The 22,403-nt window shown below is 41.0% G+C and overlaps 1 protein-coding gene across 1 annotated transcript in view; it reads left to right on the top strand.

The window, feature by feature from the left end:
- Manba (mannosidase beta) overlaps window positions 1-22,403 on the top strand; it is a 95,351-nt gene that overhangs the window by 14,755 nt on the left and 58,193 nt on the right. The window contains exons 3-7 of the mRNA XM_012517473.2: window positions 1,329-1,434; window positions 2,204-2,374; window positions 4,443-4,566; window positions 13,551-13,726; window positions 16,064-16,174. Of these exons, the coding sequence (XP_012372927.1) occupies window positions 1,329-1,434; window positions 2,204-2,374; window positions 4,443-4,566; window positions 13,551-13,726; window positions 16,064-16,174 (688 nt within the window). The remainder of the gene's footprint in view (window positions 1-1,328; window positions 1,435-2,203; window positions 2,375-4,442; window positions 4,567-13,550; window positions 13,727-16,063; window positions 16,175-22,403) is intronic.

Raw genomic sequence — 22,403 nt, 5'->3', positions numbered from 1 at the left:
CTTCCTTTCTTCCTTTTTCTTTCTTTCTTTCTTTCTTTCTTTCTTTCTTTCTTTCTTTCTTTCTTTCTTTCTTTTTTTCTTTCATTTTAGTTTTAAAAGAGAATACAAAATAATAATAAATCAGAAATGATACAGAATTTCACTAAACAAAATAATATGAATTTGACACTATTTTGTTGTATTGCATAGTGTTGTCTTCAACTTAGTTGTTTAGATTGCCAGGTCTATTCATGCAACATTGGAAAAAGAAGAGAAAAGTTGTAAGAATTTAACAAGAGAGAGAGAGGGAGGAAAAAAGAAAAAAAAAGCGTTACCTGTTCCTTTCCATAGACCAGCAGAAATTCACAGAACAATTATCCAAACCATCCTGCATATATACATAGATATATCTGCCTCCTTCCTGTCCTTTTCCTCATCTTAGTATTTCCTTCCTTTTGAACAGATTCATTCCCTTTTCACAGTGTTTATTGTTGCTTTCAGATTTTTTTTTAAACTCTTTTAGGTTCTTACATGAGTGAGACAGTATGATGTTTGTATATGTGGATCTGATTTATTTCACCTATGAGTGTGGTCTCTAGTTGCATCCATTTACCAACAAAAGCCTCAAATTTATCCTTTTTTATAGCTGACTAGTACTCCATTGTGTAAAAATACCATAGCTGATGTGCTTTCTGGTCTGCAAGCTTCATGCATGTGGAATTGTAACATATGTGGCTCTTTGTAACAGGTGCTATCCCTTGGCACTCTGATGTGCAGAGCTCAGCAGAGTTGCAGCATGGACTGGAACTGAACTCCTTGTTTTGCTGAATGATATTTTGTTGCATGTCACAGGAAAGACTGGACCTTCCTGTCTCTTGTGTGTTAGGCTTGGGTGACAGCTGGATCGCAGACCCCTTAATTCAGAGTCCCTGCATAGCGTGGAGTGCTGGGTGCATGCTGGTCACTCCTGCATACTAGTTGGTGCTTAACATGTCCTCTTAGCATCAATGTGAGTAATAGTTTGTGATGAAGTCCGTGTCTGTTATTCAACTTGATTCTCGTAAGAACTTTGTGAATTAACTAAATAAAAATCATTACATTTGGAAATTATAGGGGTGCTTTTAACTTTATGGCAAGTGATTGATATACTATGGAGAAAGGTAAACTAGATTACTCAAAGAACATGTGTTAAACCAGTACTCCTAAAAATTGTACTGGAAACTGCTATTTAAGGATATATATATATTTTGTGAGATATTTACTTCTTTAGTTCTTAACTAGTTACAAAAAGACATCTAAGTTAATGTTTTATATATCTTATATTAAAAGAAAGTTCTTTTTTTTTTTAGCAAATGGCAGAAAGTAAATTTGATTTTTGAGGGAGTTGATACAGTAGCAGAAATCTTCTTCAATAATGTCTCCATTGGAAAAACAGACAACATGTTCCGCAGATATGTAAGTACACAATAACACTGGGTCAAAGCCCAGTCATGTGTGTTATTTCTGTGCACATAGAAAGGCCTCTGTGTAGCTGGTCCTTGACAGCTATGCGCTCTTGGGAGCACTGGTTGGATAAGTTCTTGTATTTCTCAGGGGCCACGTTTGAAGGATGATGAAAACTTTACCAGTCCTAAGGGGGGTATTGTGGGGATTTGATAAGTGAATTTGAAGACTGGTTGGCAAGTGCTTGGCACATAGAGAATATTTTGTATAGTACTGTTCTCTCTGTTGTCTGGGGATACAGATTTTCAGGAGAAATGATAATTGACAAATGATTATTCAAAGAAAATATTTTCTTTTTGGGAAATTCCACTAGGATGCTGTGTACTGATATCCCTTTCCTTCCAAAGGTAGCCTTTTCAAAACAGCAATAGCTTATGACTTGGGGACCCATGCTGTGCATTCCAGGACTCAGACTTGCTAGCAGGTGTCTTCGAAACCTTGATGCCTAAAGGCTGAATGCAAACAGCTGGAGCAGACTCTCCAGGTTGGAGATTTTCTGCTGTTGCCCTGCCCCAACATCCCATCAATAAAAACTGGAGGAACCTAGACACTTGCATGGGCTGGAGAACAGCCTTAGTGAGAATGGAAAGTGGGCAATTGCTTTGTACTGTTTTTGGAGAGGTGCTGTCTGCCAAGGAAGCCAAAGATTTGAATCTGTTTTATGCATCTGCCATGTGTTCTGTCTTAGCGTAAGTTTTTACCTGCTCTCTCTTTGCTGCAGAGCTTTGACATCACCAGTGTGGCCAGAGATGTGAACTCTTTGGAGCTGCGCTTCCAGTCGGCTGTGCTGTATGCGGCACAGGAAAGCAGAGCCCACAGAGGGCTCCCAGTGCCCCCTGCCTGCCCCCCGCCCCAGCAGAATGGCGAGTGCCATGTCAACTTTATCCGAAAGGTAGTACTCTCAGGTGTCAGGGCCTTCTGTCTGAGGATGCGATGTGTAGTGTAGAAAATCTCTTTGAAGACTCACCTTGCCACTTCAGAAGTTGGAATCTTTTTCCAGACCCCATAATGGGGCTCAAGAGGCCAGCCATGGTGGCACACTCCTGTAGTCCCAGAACTCAGGAGGCTGAGGTAGGCAGATTGCCAAGAGCCTGAAGTATACAGTGAGAACCTATAAAAAAAAAAAAAAAAAAAAAATCGAAAGAGAACCAAAAGGATTATCTGACTTTTTGTGGGCACTATACATCTTTTTAGATCTTCTCCCTAAGGCATGTTTTAGAACTTAGATCACATCAGAAAAAGAAGAAAAAAAATATGTGGGTGACTTTACAGATTAAATTTTAACATAATGGATTTGTCACACTTATCACCAGCTGTGAGGATATGTTGGTAATTCTTAGGACCGGGTAGGTAGTCTTTTGCAAAGAGAGTATTTTTTTTTTTTGGAACTGGGGATTGAACTCAGGCCCTTGCACTTGCCAGGCAAGCACTTATTCTACTGAGCTATCTCCCCGGCCCAAAGAGAGTAGTTTTGCTGATGCAATCTTGTATGTGACTGCTAGGTTCTCATAAAACTAACAAAAAGTAAGAAAATCATGCAAGTAGTTATTTTTCCTGGAGTTATTTTCCTGTATAGAGGACTTGAAGTTATGGTAGTGCATGGCTGTGTTAGTATTCCAGGAGGCCTTAGGGTTTTCTTTCTCCCCCTGTGGTGCTGGGGTTGAATGGAGAGCTTTGCTGGGGCTAAGCAAGCACTCTGCTACCCCTCAGTCCCTTTCACTTTTGAAGCAGAATCCCACTAAGCTGCCCAGGCTGACCTCTAACTTGGGGTTCTCCTGCCTCAGACTCCCAGTAGCTGGGTTTAGAGGCATGTGCTGCTGGTCTTGACATTTTGTTTTAGGAAAAAAAATGTTCCTTTCCTTTACCAACCTTTAGACCCTTCCACCTCCTCTATATTGATACAAGTCCTCTCTGTCTTTGCTTCCTTCTTGGCCCCACCTAGATGGGGCCCTCTTACCAGAGCTTAACAGCACCCTTGTGCTCCTCCACCCAATTCTGAAGGGGACAACACCTCCATTATTATGTTCTAAGGCATCAGTTGTGAACCTTTTAGAGATGAGTACCTAAACTGCAACCCCAAACCCACTTATTTATCACAAAACACCAACACTGCATTTAAATTTGAATAATGAGGTTTTTAGTTTTGAAGAAACAACTTTTTTTTCCCCCTGAGACAGGGTCTCATTTCATAATTCAGGCTGACCTTGAACTCACCATGTAGTCCAGCTGGCCTCAAACTTGCAGCAGTCTTCCTGCCTCAGACTACCAACTGCTGAGATTACAAGTGTGTAACACCATGCCTGCCAAAAACCAACTCATATATTAATGTCTTTTGTCTTAAAAGAAAAATAACACATGTACCATAGGTTGTCTGGAAGTGACTGTCTAGGCATTACCCCCAAGGAAGGGTACTACATAAGAGCATGGGCACTAGAGGGAGATAATTATGGGCTACCAGAAGGCTGTACACAATGTGGACACACACAAGTATGGGCTGAATTATGTCCCCACAGTTCCTACACTGAACTCCTAATCCCTGTGCTCCAGGACATCCTGTATTTGGCAATAGTCTTTAAGGAGGTGATGAGGTCAAGTGAAGAGGTTTGGCTGGGTGGAATCGTGGATGACTGGGGCGTGGCTTTGGACAACACAGAGAGCCCAGGGATGCCTGAGCACAGTACATAATGAGAAGGGCCTTCTGCAGGCCAAGCAGGGACACAGAAGAGGCCACACAGCCTGTTCTTGGACCATGTGGCTGCTGGAACCCAGAGGCCAGGAATTGCTTTGGCAAAGCCACTGGCTCTAGTGTTTGCTACAGCAGCTTAGCAGACTGATGTACTCGTGTAGCATTCAGGAGTCAGTGTCTCATGTGCGCAGCAGTGCATTCAGCACCGTTCTCTCTCTCTCTCTCTCTCTCTCTCTCTCTCTCTCTCTCTCTCTCTCTCTCTCTCTCTCGGCAGGAGCAGTGTTCCTTCAGCTGGGACTGGGGCCCCTCTTTCCCCACCCAGGGCATCTGGAGAGATGTCAGCATTGAAGCCTTTGACATTTGCTGTCTGAGCCACTTCACTTTCTTCCCCATCTATGGTAAGCTGAGCCCAGTGCCTCCAGCTTTTCTTTTTGAGTTTCCTCCTTGTGAAGAAATGGGGTGATATTTGAAAGTAGAGGAATATTTTTCAGAGATGTAATGGACATGGATTGTGATCTGTGATGAGAACTCACAATATAAAGCAGGTAAGTAGGCAAATAGTGGTAGCATATTAACAAGGAAGGAAGGGAGAGAGGGAGGCAGAGGTGGAGGGAAGGCATTTCCCAAGCTTCCCGGGCTGAGAATTCATTCTTGAAAGCTTTGGGCATGTGGTGGTCCTTGGTCTGCTCCAGTTCAGGCTCCGACTTTCCCTCCTTCCTGTTGTCTCTGTGACTACAGTGCCTCTCAGGTGCAAATGAACCGGAGAGGAAGGCACAAAGTCTAGCAAAGTGAAGCATGCTGCTTTTTCAGCTGTAGAAGGTATTTGCTGTCAAGGAATACTGAAATGAAACCTCAGAAATGACACAGACAGCAGTCAATCCCTTACAGTCTGGACAGGTGTTTGCTGAGTTCTCTGTTCATCATGGACCACTTTGGCACAGACCAGAAGAGGAGTGCATATAGTCACTGCTCAGTGTGCTGCACAGGGCGTGGGGTGGGAGGTGATAGGAATGGTGCCCAAGATTGCTGTGGTCTTCCATGGTGAAGTCACAGCAGCTCAGAATGAAGCTCTGAGTAGGGAAGGTTGGGGGAGCAGGAAAACCTGAGAGGAAGGTAGAGGCAAGGGTGATGGTGAGCAATGGCTGGGCACTTAGGTGATTGCTTACCTTGATAGGTCAGTGGGAGGGGCCACCGCCATCCTGAGGTCTGGTGACCCTAGGCCAACCTAAGGCAGAAATCAGAGCACTAAGAGAGGACTGGTGATGGAAGAACTTCTCTAGTGCCACCAGTGCTTCTGAAGGTTAGAAAAGTGATAAGGGATCCAAGGTCAATTGCACATGTAAGAATGTCTCATTCAGTGTGTCTCATACTGTCCATCCTGTAATTCAGAGGGAGGGTTTTCAGATCAGGTAAGAGTTGGTTCTCTCTATTCCCCAGTCGTACCCCTCTGTGTTCTCAGGTGTAAGTCTGTAGGTTGAGTATTCCTAACCCAAAAACCCTAAATCTGAAGTGCTCCAAAATCCAAAACTTTCCGAGGGCCAACATGATGTCACATGCGATGAAACTTTAAAAACACTATGTAGATTGTATAGATTTACCTCTAGGCTGCATGTAGAGTATATACATGAAACAAAGGAATTTTGTGCTTAGGCTTGGGACTCCTCCATAACATATTTCACTATGTGTTTGCCAATATTGTAGAATCCAAAAAAGAAAAATTGGAGTCCAAATGACTTTCAATCTCAAATCCTTGGATAAGGATATTCAACCTGTAACAGCCTAGTGGAAGAAAAGCTTTGGACTCAGTAAAAACCTCCTTATTTAATTGTTCTGAAGCTGTTTTTAAAGATGTGTTGCAAAAAGTGCTACCTGAGAAAAAATTTGAATATCGCTGTTTTAGGTTAATTAAAAAAATTAAAGTTTTAGTTTATTTAACTTTTTGTTTTATTTATTTATTTTTGGAACTAGGGATTGAACTCAGACCCTTGCACTTGCCAAGGAAGCACTTATTCCACTGAACCATCTCTCTGGCCCCTTAACTTTTTATTTTAAAGAAAAAAAAAATAAAACAAGGGACCTGAGGCCATTTGTCCAAGTGACTGTACCCAGGGCAAAGGGCCATGATCAGACATTTCAGGGACTACTGGACACTGATCCTGAACTGACAGTGAGTCCAAGGGATCCAAAACACCTCTGTGGCCTTCCATAAGAGCAGGGGCCTATGGAGGTCAGGTGATTGATGGAGTTTTAGCAAAGGTTGGACTCACAGTGGGTCCAATAAGTCCTCAAATACATCCTGTAGTCATTTCACCTATTCCTGAATGTATAATTGGAATAGATATACTTAGTACTTGGTAGAATCCTCACATTGTTTCTCTGACCTGTCATGTAAGGGCTGCTATGGTTATGAAGGCCAAATGGAAGCCATGAGAGTTGCCTTTGTGTGGTACAATAGTTAACCAAAATCAGTATTGTTTTCCTGGAGGGATTCCAAGATTAGTTCCACCATCAAGGACTTCAATGATGCAGGGGTGGTGGCCACCACCACATCTCCATTTAATTCTCCCATTTGGCCTGTGCGGAAGACAGATGGGTCTTGAAGAATGATGATAGATTACGGTGAACTGAATCAAATGGTGACTTCAGTTGTAGCTACAGTATCAGCTATGGTTTCCTTGCTTGAGCAGTTTTAACACATCTTCTGTAGTTGGTATGCAGCTATTGACTTGGCAAATGCCTTCTCTCCATACCTATCCATAAAGATGATCAGAAACAATCTGCTTTCAGTTGGCAAGCCTAGAAATATGCCTTCACTTTCTTACCTCAGGGATATATTAACTCATCAGCCCTGTGTCACAACTTAATTCATAGGGATCTTGATTGTCTTTCTCTCCCACAAGATACCATACTGGTCCACTACGTTGATGATGTTATGCTGATTGGGCCTAGTGAGCGTGAGCTGGCAACCACTTTAGATTTGTTAGTACAACATTTAAGAGCCAAAGGATGGGAAGTAAATCCAACAAAACTTCAAGGTTCTTCTACCTCAGTGAAGTGTCTAGGAGTCCAGGGGTATGGAGTGTGTGGAGATATTCCTTGTAAGGTAAAAGATAAGTTGTGCATCTGGCTTCCCTTACATCCAAAAGAGAAGAACAATGCCTATTTGGGCTATTTGGATTTTGGAGGCAACACATTTCTCACTTAAGTGTCTTACTTTGTCCTATTTACCCAGTGACTTGGAAAGCTGCTAGTTTTGAGTGGGCACAGAACAAGAAAAGGCTCTGCAACAGGTCTAGGCTCTGTTCAGGCTTTCATCAGATTGATATAAAGACCATATATTCCAATTTTCTATAGGCTTTTTACCATAATTGGGCATTGGACTTTGACATAAGCTTTTTCTGCATCTATTGAGATGATCATATGATTTTTGTGCTTGTCTCTGTTAATATGGTGTATTATGGGCTGGGGAGATGGTTCAGTAGAATAAGCACTTGCCTGGCAAGCACAAGGGCCTGAGTTCAATCCCTGGTTCTGCCTAAAAACCTATGGTGTATTATATTTATTGATTGACATATGTTAAACCATCCTTGCATTCCTAGGATAAATCCAACTTGGTCATAGTGTATAATGTTCTTGATGATTTGCTGCATTCCATTTACCAGTATCCGTTGAGGATTTTTGCATCTATGTTTTCTTTTTCTTTTTCTTTTTTTTTTTCAGAACTGGGGATTGAACTCAGACCCTTGCGCTTGCCAGGCAAGCACTTATTCTCCTGAGCCATCTCCCTGACCCCTGCAACTATGTTCATAAGGGAGATTGGCCTGTAATTTTTTTTCTTAGTTGGGTCCTTCACTTTTTTTTTTTTTTTTTTTTTTTTTGGAACTGGAGATTGAACTCAGATCCTTGCATTTGCCAGTCAAGCACTTATCCTACTAAGCCATCTCCCCAGCCCCGGTCCTTCACTTTTGATACCAGGTTAATACTTGCTTCCAGGAATGAATTTGGGAGTATTGCTTCCCTTTCAATTTCATGAAAGAGTTTGAGAAGTAGTGATGTTAGGTCTTATTTAAATTTCTTTTAGAATTCAGCACTCAACCTGTCAGGACCTGGGCTTTTCACTGTTGAGAGGTTTTTAATTAAGTCTTCAATTTCACTAATTGATATTGGTTTATTTAGATTTTTATATCTTTTTGATTCAATTTTGGTAAATCATGTATTTAGGAATCTGTCAATTTCTTTTGCATTTTCCATTTTATTAGAATACAAGTCTTCAAAGTAGGTGTAGTTGATCTTCTGGATTTTTGCAGGGTCAATTGTGATTTCACCCTTTTTATTCCCAGTTGCAGGGATTTGAGTTCATTCGTTCGTCCGTCCTTCCTTCCTTTTATTTTTATTTATTTATTTATTGATAAGGTTGGATAAGAGTTTGTCAATTTTACTTAATCTTTCTTTCTTTCTTTCTTTCTTTCTTTCTTTCTTTCTTTCTTTCTTTCTTTCTTTCTTTCTTTTTTTGGTGGAACTGGGGATTGAACTCAGGCTCTTGCACTTGCCTGGGAAGCACTTATTCCACGGAGCCATCTCCCTGGCCCCAACTTAATCTTTCAATGAACCAACTCCTATTCATTGATACTTCATATTGTTTTTCTACTTTTTAATGCTATAATTTCAGCTCTGATCTTTATAATTTCCTTTTTTATGAGCTTTTGGCTTAGTCTACTCTTCTTTTTCTAGAAGTTTGTGTTTCACCAGTAAGTTGTTTATTTGTACTTGCTCTGTTTTCCTGATAGGGGTATTCACTGCTATAAGTTTTCCTCTGAGGACTGCTTTGTGTCCAATAAGTTCTAGTATGTTGTATTGTCATTATCATTCAATTAGAGAAATTGTTTAATTTTTCTTTAATTTCATCTGTGATCCATTGGTTGTTCAGAAGGACACTATTTAATTTCCATGTATTTATGAAGTTCTTATGGTTTCTTTTGCTAGTGATTTCCAATTTCATTGCTCATGGTCTGAAATATGCATGGGATAATTTCAGTTCCTTTGCATTTATGCAAGCATGTTCTGTGAGCTAGTATGTGATCTATTTTTGAAAATTTCCCATGTGCAGTTGAGAAGAATGTGTATTCTGATGTTGTGGGGTGGGACATTCTATACATATGTACTAGTCCACTTGTTCAAAAGTTTGTTTCAGTTCTAATATTTCATTGTTGATTTTTTTCTTGTAGTTGATCTGTCTTTTTGTAATAATGGGGTAGGTGGTGGCTCCATAGCTGAGGGGTTAGAGCACTGGTCTTGTAATAATGGGGTATTGAGATCATCCAATATAATTGTATTAGTGCTTATTTGATTTTTCATGTTCATTAATATTTGTTTTATATAGTGGGGCACACTGGTATTTGTTGCATATACATTTATGACTGTTATCTAGTCCTCTTGAATTGTGCCCTTTACAAGGATACAGTGACCCTTTTACTTCTCTTAATCAGTCTTGCCTTGAAATTCACTTTGTCTGCAAATAGAATAGCTACCTCAGCTTTTTTCTGGGTTTCTGTAGCATGGATTATGGTTTTTTATCCTTTCACTTTCAGTCTGTGAGTTTCTTTTTGAATTAAATGTGTTTCTTATATGCAGCAAATTGTTGGCTCTTGCTTCTTGATCCATTCTGCCAATCTGTGTCTATTGATTGGTGAATTGAGGTCATTAACATTGATGGTTATAACTGATATGTATTGACTTATCCTTGTTGTATTATTTTCCTGTTGTGGGCTTCCTTACTTTTTGCCCCTCTTCTGTTTCATCGTTTACCTTGCCTGGGAGATTCCTTCAGTTGAAGTTCATGCTGCTGTAGTCCTTGTTTTCTCTTTCTAAACATTTTGGAGTGGTGGTCTGGTGGTCATAAATTTCCTCAGCTGATCTCTGTCATGGAAAGAACTTATTTCTCTGTCTTCTTTGAAATACAGTTTTGTGGAATACATCACTCTGGGTTGAAGGTTGTCTTTCTTTGGAATTTGAAATATTTCATTTCAAGCTCTCCTCGACTTGCGGGTTTGTGCAGAGAAGTTAGTTGTGATTCTGATGGGCTTTCCTTTATAAGTAATTTGTTTCTTTTCCTTACCAGCTTTTAAGATTCTGCTCTTGTGTTGAAGTTCTGGAATCTTGACTATGATCTGCCTGGTTAACGGGAGTTCTATATGCCTCACTTATCATATCAACTTTTTTTTTTTCTACCAGTTTTCTGTCATGACCTCTATAAATATTTTTGTTTAACATCATTTGTGCTATCACATGCTTTTTCATTGACTCTGGCCAATCTTAAGTTCTTCTTCTTTGTCTCATCTGACAGCTGCTGGGTTGATTTCTCATGATCTCTTGCTATTTTTAAGTACTTTTTCTTTTAATGATCACTAACCACGAGTTTGTCTTCTATGTCTGAGATCCTGTCCTCACATTGGTTTAATCTTCTATGGATACTTTCAATGGAATTTTTATTATTTTATTTTTAAAAATTTTTATTTATTTTACGGAACTGAGGGTTGAACTTAGGCCCTTGCATTTGCCAGGCAAGTGCTTATTCTACTGAGTCACCTCCCCAGTCCCTCCTCAATGGAATTTTTATTCTCCTGGATATCTGCTGGAATCTGCATTATTGATTCCATTTCTTTCCTTTTTTGCGGAACTGGGAATTGAACTCAGGCCCTTGCACTTGCCAGGGAAGTGCTGATTCCACTGAACCGTCTCTCCAGCCCCTCTGTTTCTTTCCTATGCTGAGCATTTATGGCTTCCAGCATTTTCACAGGTGCCTTTGTTTCTTTTTGTCAGTATCTGCTATAGAGAAACTAAGCATGGTTTTCATTGTGAATACCATCTCTGCAGTTATCAGAGATATTGCTTCTGACTTTATGTTTTTGAGAGCCTCATTCAATTGCTTTGTTGTTACCACCTCAGAGAGGCCAGATAGGTGGCTTTCAGATTGTCCCACCTCACTCTCTCCTGTGTTTGCCTTTGGTAAAGTGGATGTCTAGGTTTGCATCTTGTTTGAATATTTTCTCATTTTCTTTTTTTTAGTTTAATCCTTGGGGTGTTGCTTGTAAATTGCCTTTGGTGGGTTACTTTATTGCTAGTCTAAGAACACTTAGACTGCTTCAGTGAGATAGCTTCCAGGTATAACTAGGTTTTGCATTTTGAGTGTGTTGCAAGATCCTACATCTTTAATATGTTGGGGATGAGAAGTTGCTGCCTGTTTGTTTTAGCCCCTGGTTCTCTGGCACTGTGCCATGGTATTTTCTACGATGCTTAGGGAGTCTCCTGCTTAGGGAGTCTCCATCCTGGAATACCAGTAAGAGTAGCTGTTTAAAACAATTATGTTACGTTTGGCTAAAGTGGTACCATCAGCAATAACAGTGGCAATAATCACAGCCTAGAAATTGACACATTGAGGTAACCATTAATTTGTCACCTTGAACTAGATTTTAGTTACACAACAAAATATAAAGCAGACTAAAAAATTATATGCAATATGTAAGTCCTTAATATGTCAATTTTGTCCTCAGGGGTTAAAATTTGAAAAGGGCTAGGGAAAAAATAGGCAGAAGAAGAGGTGGTGATTAGAAGTGAGGCTGGAGGTCGAAATGGGATCATGGTTGTGAAGACTGGAGAGGGAGAGAGAAGGAAGTTATAAAGTGGGACAGAGCAGAGCAGCAACCACACAGAGGCTAGAAACCACATTCACACGCATAGAAACAAGATCCAACAGTGAAGGAGAAAAATCCAAAAGCAAAAGCAAAAGCAAAATCTCCATTATCACAACAAAAAACAAAAGAGAGAGGGGGCGATACAAAAAAAGTCTACTGCCAAGTTTTTCTCTGCTGTCACTGGTAGACAACTTGTAGAGACAGAGTCCCAGTCCATGCTGGTCTGTCCCAGCAAGCCAGCAAGCTTTTTGGTGGGATAGTGCAGAATCTCAGCGAGCCTGTGCCCTCCGGCCTGAGCCCAGCCTGGAGCCGCTAGATGGAGCCCCAGCCGCCCTGACTCCCGAGCTCAGCCAAGGTGGCTCCTAGCCAATCACTGTCTCCTGTGGGACTACCGAGCTCTCAGCACTCACCGCCAGCCAGTGCAGTACTGCATGTCTGCCGCTCCCCTCCACGGCTGTGTCTCTGTGAAGGCCCCTGGGGCTGCCAACAGTCACTGTGCATTTGCAGGCTTGATTTGTTCCTCTTGCACAGTGAAGCCCACCTTGGAGAAGGCGCTGCCAGCTACCTCTTTCCTCTTTGTTGAAATTTCTCTCTTCAGTCTCCCCATGGGCTTCAACTCATGCTTCAGATCCTTCCTGGGCCTAGAGAACCCACTTCCTTCCCCCTTGTCTTCCTCACATTGTTATATTCCAGTGTCTGGACAGTGACACTCAGGCTCTTTCCCTGCTGCGTAGTGCTCCGCCATCTGGGTGCCTCTGAGGTCAATTTAAAATTTTAAATGTGAAGTAAACATTTTTTTCCTATATACATTTATTAGATAAGAGTTTTGTCTCTCAGAACTAAGTGAAATGTATTGGAATTAATTCATTCTATATGATGCTTAAAATCCAGCTTGAGTTCAGTGTAATCACCTCATATCAGCTACAGTTTTGGTTTTATGATTACAAAGTAGCATATATTTTATGTAGAGAAAATCCATCTCCTGGTCAGGAGCTGAGCTTTGTGGACGCTAAGCACTAATTCTCATATTTCTGATTGATTTTATAGCTATCCATTTGGTTATTTGGTAGAAGAAGGAAAATAGAATCATAACTTCATGAAAAAATTGAAGAAACTATTCTTTGTGTTTTCAGTATTTTTCAGTTGGGGTGAGAAGGGGCTGTCTTGGTGTCATTGGGAAGGATGGACTCTGGAGAGGATTTTGAACAACGCTGCACTGCTTTTGTCTTTGAAGTTATTACTCATTGTCGCTCTTTGAAATTGCCTTACATCTCCTGTGGCGGGGAGGGCCTGTAGGTGTTCTGCAGGAAACGGAGATGTGAGGTTTCCAGGAGATACTTGGTAGGAAGTTGTGTCCTAGATTTGAGTCCTAATTTACAAGATAGGCTTTCCTAGATTAGAAGTGGAATTACACAGTTACAAGTAAAAGCAAGTGCCTCATAATATCCGGAAAATTACTGGTTAACTAAGACTTTGTAAACTTTACTCCTTATTTTCTCATGTGCAAATCTATTTAAAATAGGTAATTTAGATTATCATTTAGAATAAAGCTTAAACTTTCTAGATTAAACTCACAATTCTACAGGACTTTATATCGGAGAACACTCACTGGTTTAGAAGTGACTTAGGCCTTCTCCCTGCTGAACCCCAAGTACTGCAGGGATGATTTTCCTTTTCTCTTTATGCTTTAGATAACACTGCCCAGGTGTGGAGTGTTGAAATAGAGTCTGCTTTTGACGTTGTCAGCTCAAAGCCAGTTGGTGGTCAGGCAGTCGTCGCCATCCCCACACTGCAGACACGGCAAACGTTCCGCTTGGAGCTCCAGCCCGGGGAAAGCGTTGTTGAACTCTCTGTGAGAATTAACAAGGTGAGTGCCAGGACTTCCTGAGGTACAGGAGGAAAGTCACACCTGTTCAAAAGAAAGGGGTAGAAGGAAGGGATGGAGTATGGAAGAAAAGCTGCTTTCTGCATTTCCTTCTCTTTTCTATTTATAACTTCTCATATAGTTTGTGTCAGTCTGGGCTAAGGAAGGATTTTCCCAATTTGGGGAAGGGGATGAGATAGTCTCACTACGTAGTTAAGGCTGGCCTTGAACTTACTATGTAACTGAGGGTTGCCTTAAACTCATGGTGATCCCCCTGCCTCAGCCTCCTGAGTGCTGGGATTACAGGAGTGTAATCACCATGCCTGATGTGATTTTTCCCAAATGTTCAGCATAAGAAAATAGAGAAAATGTGATTAATTTGTGTTTCTTTTTTTTCTTTCTTTCTATTTTTTTTTTTTTTTTGCGGAACCAGGAATTGAACTCAGGCCCTTGTGCTTGTCAGGGAAGCGCTTATTCCACTGAGCCATCTCCCTGGCCCAAAATGTGATTAATTTGGAAACCTTTTTTCTCAAGAGGTTGGTAATATTCTATTTTTTTTTTTTTCTGTTGTACTTGTGCTATCCTAAATCCAGTATACAGACTACGCATTATATTTAAGTACAATGATTATTTTTGCTACTGGTCAGTTGTTTAGAGGATTGATGATGTTACCTGAATTTCCTGGAGAAATGTAGAAATGTTTACCTGCAGATGGGGCAAGGCACTGGTCCAGAGAATGACTTGGCCAGGACTGTTCAGCAAGTAGTTGTCTGTCGGTGACTTAGGGAGCAGTGCACAACTGAAGTTGCTAACTCCTCAGCAGTAAACTGTTGAGGGGCCGGGGAGATGGCTCAGTAGAATAAGTGCTTGCCTGGCAAGCACAAGGGCCTGAGTTCAATCCCCAGTTCCGCAAACAAACAAACAAACAAACAAACAAAAAACTGTTGATTTTCTAGGGCACTGATTAAAATAGTAGAAGCAGGATCAGAAACAGGATGGGTCTTGGGAGAGGTTGTGTTCTCTGCTTCTGTCCTGTGTTTATCAGGAACTCTGCCTATCCTGCTAGCACTGTTGTGTGGTGCCAGGTGACTTGTGCTACAGTCTGGAACTCAGACTCACCCCTGGCAGGGCTGGGGTGACAGGGTGACCTTGGTGCTCAGGGGACAGGTCCTACAGGAGGTGCATTCTCTCCATGTGTATTATGATTCCAAACTCCTGAGCTTTTATGGGGAGAGGGGGGAGGGTTTACTCCCCAACCTTTTTTCCCTAACTCTAGCCCCTAGCCTCTAGTCTCTAAACTTTAACCCCTAACCCTAGCCCTTAAATCCTAACCCAGAGCCCTACCCCCAATCCCTAATCCCTAACCCCTAATCCCAATCATAACCCTAGCTCTATCCCACACTCTAGCCTCTAACCCCTGACCCTAACCCTTTCACCCTTTTCTATTCCTTTGATTGATAATTGTGAACTGAGATAGATAGTGGGGGTTGGATAACCGTCAGTAACTGCCCTGAGAAAATAAGAACTCCACATCATTTCTAGGATAGCTGAAAAGAAGAGCCAACCTCAAAGTCTTATTCCAAGTGTTAAGGATGTAGAATAAATACAAATTTGAGAGTTAGAGAAAGAGTTGCTTCTCTGCATATCTGTCCTGTTCTGTTCTTTTTTTTTCCCCATAATTTTATTGAGAAACAAATAGCAATGAGACAGTTTCAAACCAAATTGGTAGGAGAGTTTCAATAATTAACACATTGTATACATTCTTCCTAGTGGTTAATTGCTGTACAAGATGCGGACATGATATCCTATTTACAAACACCATTAGAACAAATCCCTCTATTCATTAAGAGAATGTAACTATATATCTATCCTAACCATTTTGAATACATAGATACAAAATGGACATTAATCTGTATACCCCTTTTTTTTGTTAAATTCGATCATTTAAATATTATAGGTGTGTAAACTCAGCAAAATATTCTAAAAGAGTCCAGAGCCCATAATAGTATTGGGTCTTCTGCTTCACTGGCAGTGTCAGAAATTGTTGACCTGAGTCCCCTACAGCTCAACATAACAGCGTGGCTTTACTTCTTATACTTGTTCTGTCCTTTACGTTCCTCTTTGGTGTCTTAATCTGGGCCAAGTCTGGGCATGTTGATTTTAGGATACTATCAGTGGGTTGGTATGATTTAGTATAATACAGGTAGGGATATTTGTGCTTTTTTAAAATGTACAGCTTTCTGTGCTTGATCATATGAGAAATTGATATAATGCTCCGAGTCATACTGTTTTTCTGAAAATACATTTCATTACTTAGAATCATTTCTCTCATTTCTTCAGAGTATTATTGTGGAAGCTTGGTGGCCTCATGGACATGGAGACCAGATTTGGTATAACATGACAGTTCTTTTTGAACTGGATGGAGACATATACATTGAAAAATCTGCTAAGGTAAGTGATACTTGGAACATTTTGTGAGAAAAAAGTATATTTCTTGTTAAAATGGCAGTACAAATCTTGGAAGGAAAAGAAGCTCTGAAGTGTATGACTCTACCACTCAGAGTTATAGCATTTAAAAGCTTGTGTGTGTGTGTGTGTGTGTGTGTGTGTGTACATATTTGTATTTTTTTATTTTTATGTATGTGGCACAAGGTCTCACTATGCAGCTCGGACTTGTAGTGACCCTCCTGTTTTCAGCCTGCCCAGTGCTGGGATTACAAGTGTGTGCCACCATGCCTGGACTTGGTGGCCAGCTCAGTGAGCCCCAGGGGTGGAGCCAGCGTGACATGTGGGACTGGGAATGGAACCCTGGTCTCTGCGCTTGCCAAAGCAGGTGCTTAGTCTGCTGAGCTATTCGCTGGCCCCATATTTGTATTTTTAACTGAATTCAACTTAACATATTATTTTGTCAATAAATATTTCCTATCAGTGCTTTCTCCTTTTTTTGTTCTTTTAATGATGTTGGAGGCTGAACGCAGGGACTCCTGTATGGTCAGCCAGCACCCTACCACCAAGCCACACCCCACCTTCTGTGCTTTTAAGTTGTACATGTTTCTATTCAAGTAATACATGTGTAATAGTAAAGCTCACATATTAACTAGAAGGTTTATGGGACAAAATAGATTCTTTTGTCTACCTTTCCTTATTTCCTTTTCCCAAGAACCAAAACTTTTAACTTCAACTTATTTCTTTTGCCATTTATCTTCGTTTCTCCAAATACCAACCTCTATTAGTGTTTACCTACTAAGCCAGGACGTAGTGCCATGTGGAGAATGGGTATTCTTGGATTTTAAGAAGGGACTAACGATATTGGTGTTTAAATAAGGTTGTGTAGCTTAGATTGTATGATTGGTGTTACAGTTTTATTATATAATGTCCCCCAAAAGTCTCCTGTGTTCAGTGGTGGGGCTTTTGGAAGATGATTGGATTATCGGGGTGCTATACTTATTCAGTGGGTCCATCTATTCATGAGTGCATATCTGACTGCTGTGAGGAGGTGGGGACTGACTGAAGTAGGTGGTCACGGGTGTGATTGGAAGTATGTTCTTGTCATTACATCCTCCCTGCTCTTTCTGCTTCCTGGCTGCCATGGGGTGAGAAGTTTTTCTGCACCTTCTACCAGGTCATTTCTATCTTTGAGCCAGCCAACCATGGACTAAGCCTTTTGAAATCACGAGACAAACCCGAAGTAAACAAGACTCATGAGGTTTCAGTTGGGAAAGAGTGCTCCAATGGGAATTGGACCAGAGGCCATACATTTTACATTTGGGCAAAGAATTTGTAACATTTTGTCCATGTCCTGTGACTTGGCTGAAGGCTGAGTTTCAGAACTATGAACTCATTTGATGGAGGAAATTCAAAGCAGCCCAGTGTCCAGGATGTAGCATGAGTACTTCTGGATACTTTTAGTGAGGTTTTATTTATTTATTTATTTATTTAATTTATTTATTTTTTATTTTTTAAAAAAATTTTATTGATAAACAGATAGCAATGAGACAGTTTCAAATTAAATCAGAAGTACAGATTCAACAAATAACACACTGCATATACTCTTCTTAGTGGTTAATTGCTGCACAAGATGCGGACTTGAGATCCTATTTACAAACACCATTAGAACAAATCATTCTATTCATTAAGAGAATGCAACTATGTATCTATCCTAACCACTTTGAATACACAGATACAAAATGGACATTCATCTGTATACCCCATTTTTTCTAAGTTTTGTTATTGAATATTATAGGTGTGTAAACAGCAAAATATTCTAAAAGAGTCCAGTAGCCCATAATAGCATTGGGTCTTCTGTTTAACTGGCAATGTCAGAAATTATTGACCTGAGTCCCCCACAGCTCAACATAACAGCATGGCTTTACTTCCTATATTTCGTCTTCATACTTTTCTACTGGATGGTTAAGACCAAGGTAAAGCAGGACGTGTGCAACAAGAGTTGTAGCTTTTTGGTCTGAGAAGATCAGTGAAATCCCCTCAGGATTTATCCTGAGATCCTGTACCTCAGATTGTAGAACCTTTGTCAGTGCAGCCATGTGGATGAGTCATGGCCATTGCTTGGCCAATGTGCTCTCTGTGAAAGCCTGAGAGAGTGTTTTCTCCCCATATGACTCTCCTTAGGCACACTCTACGTCATCGATCACTTTCCTCTTTGGCCCCATAATCTTCTTGATCAGAAAATTTGGGACACTACTGAGGTACATGACGTTACAGTACAAGTTCTCATATGTCCTGAGTCTTAATTGACCTTAGAAGACTAGGGCCAAAATGTTGGCTTTCCTTGTATCCCTCCTTTTTCTCTAATTTTGGTCTGCAAACTTAGGTTGTTAACCATCCAGAAGACAAGCTTATTGTTATTATCAAATGATTTGGGCTATTAATCTTAACCTCACTATCTCACTGCATTTCAGACATCTTAGGCATAATAAGGAACAGGTATTTTTCATCAAGTATTGATATGTTGAACTTTAAGTCCCTACATAATATGATAAAAAAACATTTAAAAATTAGATTGTATTTTAAAAATAGGATAGAAAATTATATACTTCTCATGTTTGCACATAAGTCCAAAAATCTCACCATATACTTTAGTGAGTTTTATAATGAAGATCAGGGGAAAAAAACAGAGCAGGAAAATTAGAAGACCTTAAGTTTTGGCCAGAAAAGAAACACATGTAAAGTTGTAGTGAAAGAGCTGTGGTTGCTGAAGAGATTGGTACCATTAAAAGAAACCAAGTCCTTTGTGCAGGGACAAGAAGATTGAGGACACCTCAGAAATCAGCAAGACCCCACCCACTGCAAGCTCTGTGGTGTAAAAGTATAAAAGCTTTCTTTGATGTGTGGAGAGAGCTCCTGATAACTCTGCTTAAGAAGGGCTTCCTGGGGAATTGTTTCCTTGGGATTCATTTCACAGGACACAGCTGTCAGTGTACTCAGGGGTTGCTATAGCCATAGTCGGAGGGGCCCAGTCTAGTGCTTGTGTTGGCAAAGGACTGACATTATCCATGCGATCTTGGTTTTACCAGAATTTAAAGGAAGGCCTGGGATACCAGCAAAGGAGAGACTTTGCCTTAGTCAAGGTTTGTTGTTCTTAGAGCGAGTTGCTGAGGAACAGCATTCCAGAGTGTAGTTGCAGTGGGAACTTTGAAATAATGTTTGCTTATTTGTTTATTTGACCGGAGGTGTAGATTGAATTGAATGATGTCTTCTGCCTCCATACAAGTCTAAAATTGCCCATTGATGGAAACCTGAATAATATAAGAATTTGACATCTCTGTAAGTTTCAGAATCAATGTGTGGTTTTGCAGTTAAGATAGGAAGTATAGGTCAATGCCAAATTTGCCAAGAAAGAGGTGATATCAAGCTCAACTTCTTTTCTATCCAGGGTGGTTCTTCCAGGGAATTTTAACTGCTAATCCATCCTTAACTGCCAGATTATTCCCAATGATTTCAGATTTGCTGAGTTACAGCCAGCAGTTGTCCAAATCCTTGCCATCAGCATCTGCTTCCTGGCTGGTGTCCCTTAGTCTTATTTCTTTTAGCTGTTTTCTAGTGGAAGTGTGCCAGACTAGAATTCCTTTTTATGCTGTACTGATTGTGAAATATAAGACACATACACAGAAGGAAAACAGAACATAAGTGTTATGGTTTGTGTCTAGATGTCCAGTCTTGGGTGCGGGCTTTTAGAGTTTGTGAATAATGGTCCAATGCTGGCATTATAGATGTGAGTGCTACACCCACCCTCATGTGGGTAGCTTACATACCATATAAGGGGCAGAAAGAGACCTCTCTCATGCTTTTCCCTTTTTGTTTTTGGCGGAACCAGGGATTGAACTCAGGCCCTTGTGCTTGCCAAAGAAGCACTTATTCTACTGAGCCATCTCCCCAGCCCCTGCTTTTCCCTTTTTGCTATTGTTGCTTTTGTTGTCTTCTGTTCCTATGAACTGTTGCCCTGGTCCCATGCCTACCTGCCTTAGAACCAACTTATTATGCACTGAAACCTCCACAAACTGTGAGCTAAATAAACCTTTCCTTCCTTAATTTTGGGCTTTGGATATTTTGTCTCAGCAACAAGAGAAAACTGACTAAAACAGAATTTGGAACCATGGGAATGGGATCATTGCTGTGACTACACATGACTGTGTGGTTCAAGAACTGTTGGGAATACTTGTGGGGAGGGTTTCAAAAGGTTCTGAGAAAAAAAAAAAAAAGAGGTTCTGAGATGTCGCCTCAAAGAGTAGCACTGGAACACTTTAGATTATTCAGTAGGGGAGATTTAGGTCAGAGCTGAGAAGACCAGAAGGCTGATAGAAATCCTGCTGGTAAACTCGGGAGGTTTCTGCTGGGAAAAAGCACTGCATTGGCTGTTGGATTCCAGACTGCATATGCTATGGGTTAGCAAAAAGTTTGTCTGCATTTTGCTCATGTCCAGAGATTTTGCTTGAGACTAGGATTAAGGGTGGCAGACTAATTAATTTGGCAGAAGAAATTTCAAGGCAGTTGAATGTTGAGGTGTGGTATGGCTATTGTTGGAGTTTAGCCAGATCTATGCAGTTATCCAGATCCATGTTGAGAATGAAGAGCAAAGAGCCCAGCAGAATGATTTAAAATGTTGAGTTTGCCCAGAAGGAAAGCTCCAGTAAAGCTGTGGACTACAAAGATAGAGGGAGGCGATCTGGATTGCTGCAAAGGATAGGGACAATAGAAAAGGTGGCCTGAGGGCATCGCAGGAAGCAGTAAGTCTCCACCCTTTGCAGCCTCCAGATTCCAAAAGTGAAAGACCTTGGTCTAAAAAGAAAGCTGCAGAGTGACATATTCCAAAATGGCAGCAGCTGCATCAAGTTCCAGAATGGATGCACATAGAAAATTTATTTTTCAGAACTGGATTCAGAATGCTCAGCAATCATCCAGGCACTCAACCCTGATAGCCAAAAAAGAGGAAAGCCTGGCTAGTGCTCCTTGCTGCAGGCCTTGGCATCATCCACATGGTGCTGGTTTTATGTGCATGGAGAATCAAGAGTTGTGAAGCCTCTTCCACCCTGATTTCAGAAAGCCTAGGAGGCCAGGCAGTGTGCCCCTGAGAGGGAAGTATGTGAAGTTGTGAAGGTAAAGCCTAAAATGCAGTGGAAACCCCAGAAGTTTGGGAAAGCCAGGAACATGGATTATGTGAGGAAAGCTGAGGGAGCAAAGTGAGCCCCAGAGAGAAGCCATGGGAGCTACAACCACTGGAAGTGCCACAGGGGCAGAATCACATGAACCCTTTGTAGCTCACAACTTTCCACAGATTGCGTTGGATTTTCTGTATGGAACTACAGAATGTAATGTTTGCCTTGCTGCATTTTGAACTTGCTTTGGTCCCAATGCTTTGTATCCCTTTTTGTGCCTTTTGGAATGGTAATGTTCATCTTGTGACATTGAAAGTTGGAAGTGTTTCACTTTCCATTTATACAGGTGCTCACAGCTAAGAGTTTACCTTAAACCTTTGAGGAGACTTTGGAGTTGGACTTTTCAGCAATGCTGAAACTGTTAGCACTTTGGCAACTCAGAGATAGATTAAAATACCTTTTGCATAAAGGGACCTGCGTGGATTCTTGGCTGGGGGCAGGAATAAATGTTATAGTTATGTCTAGATGTACCCCCCAAGCCTCATGAAGTCATGGGGTGGGCTGTTAGAGTTTGTGATTAATTCATAGTCCAGGGATTATGTGTATTATGCTGCAAGTCCAAAATGCAGCAGAGCAAACTTTACATTCTGTAGTTCCATACAGAAAATCCAAAGCAATCTGTGGAAAGTTGTGAGCTCCAAAGGGTTCATATGATTCTGCCCCTGTGGCACTTCCAGTGGTTGGAAGGGCAGGGATTATGTGTGTGAGTGCTACATCTGCCCAAGTGTGGGTGGCCTGCATACAATATAAGGGCGTGAAAGAGGCTTACTCCTCCCTTTTGCCCCTTTTGGCTCTTATTGCTTTTGCTGTCTTCTGCCACCATGAACACTTGCTCCTCAGCCACACCACCCTGCCTTGGAGCCAGCTGATTATGGACTGAAACCTCCACAAACTGTGAGCTAAATAAACTTTTCTTTCCTCAAGTTTGGACATCAGGTATTTTGTCACAGCAATGAGAGTAAAATAAGAGAATAAGTGAAAAAGCTTAATGGGTTATCAGAAAACAG

The sequence above is a fragment of the Octodon degus genome, unplaced genomic scaffold (genome assembly GCF_000260255.1).
Source record: "Octodon degus isolate 3935 unplaced genomic scaffold, OctDeg1.0 scaffold00183, whole genome shotgun sequence".
NCBI lineage: Eukaryota > Metazoa > Chordata > Mammalia > Rodentia > Octodontidae > Octodon > Octodon degus.
Note: the sequence above shows the minus strand (reverse complement) of the source record. Positions and strands in the feature narration are given on the sequence as shown.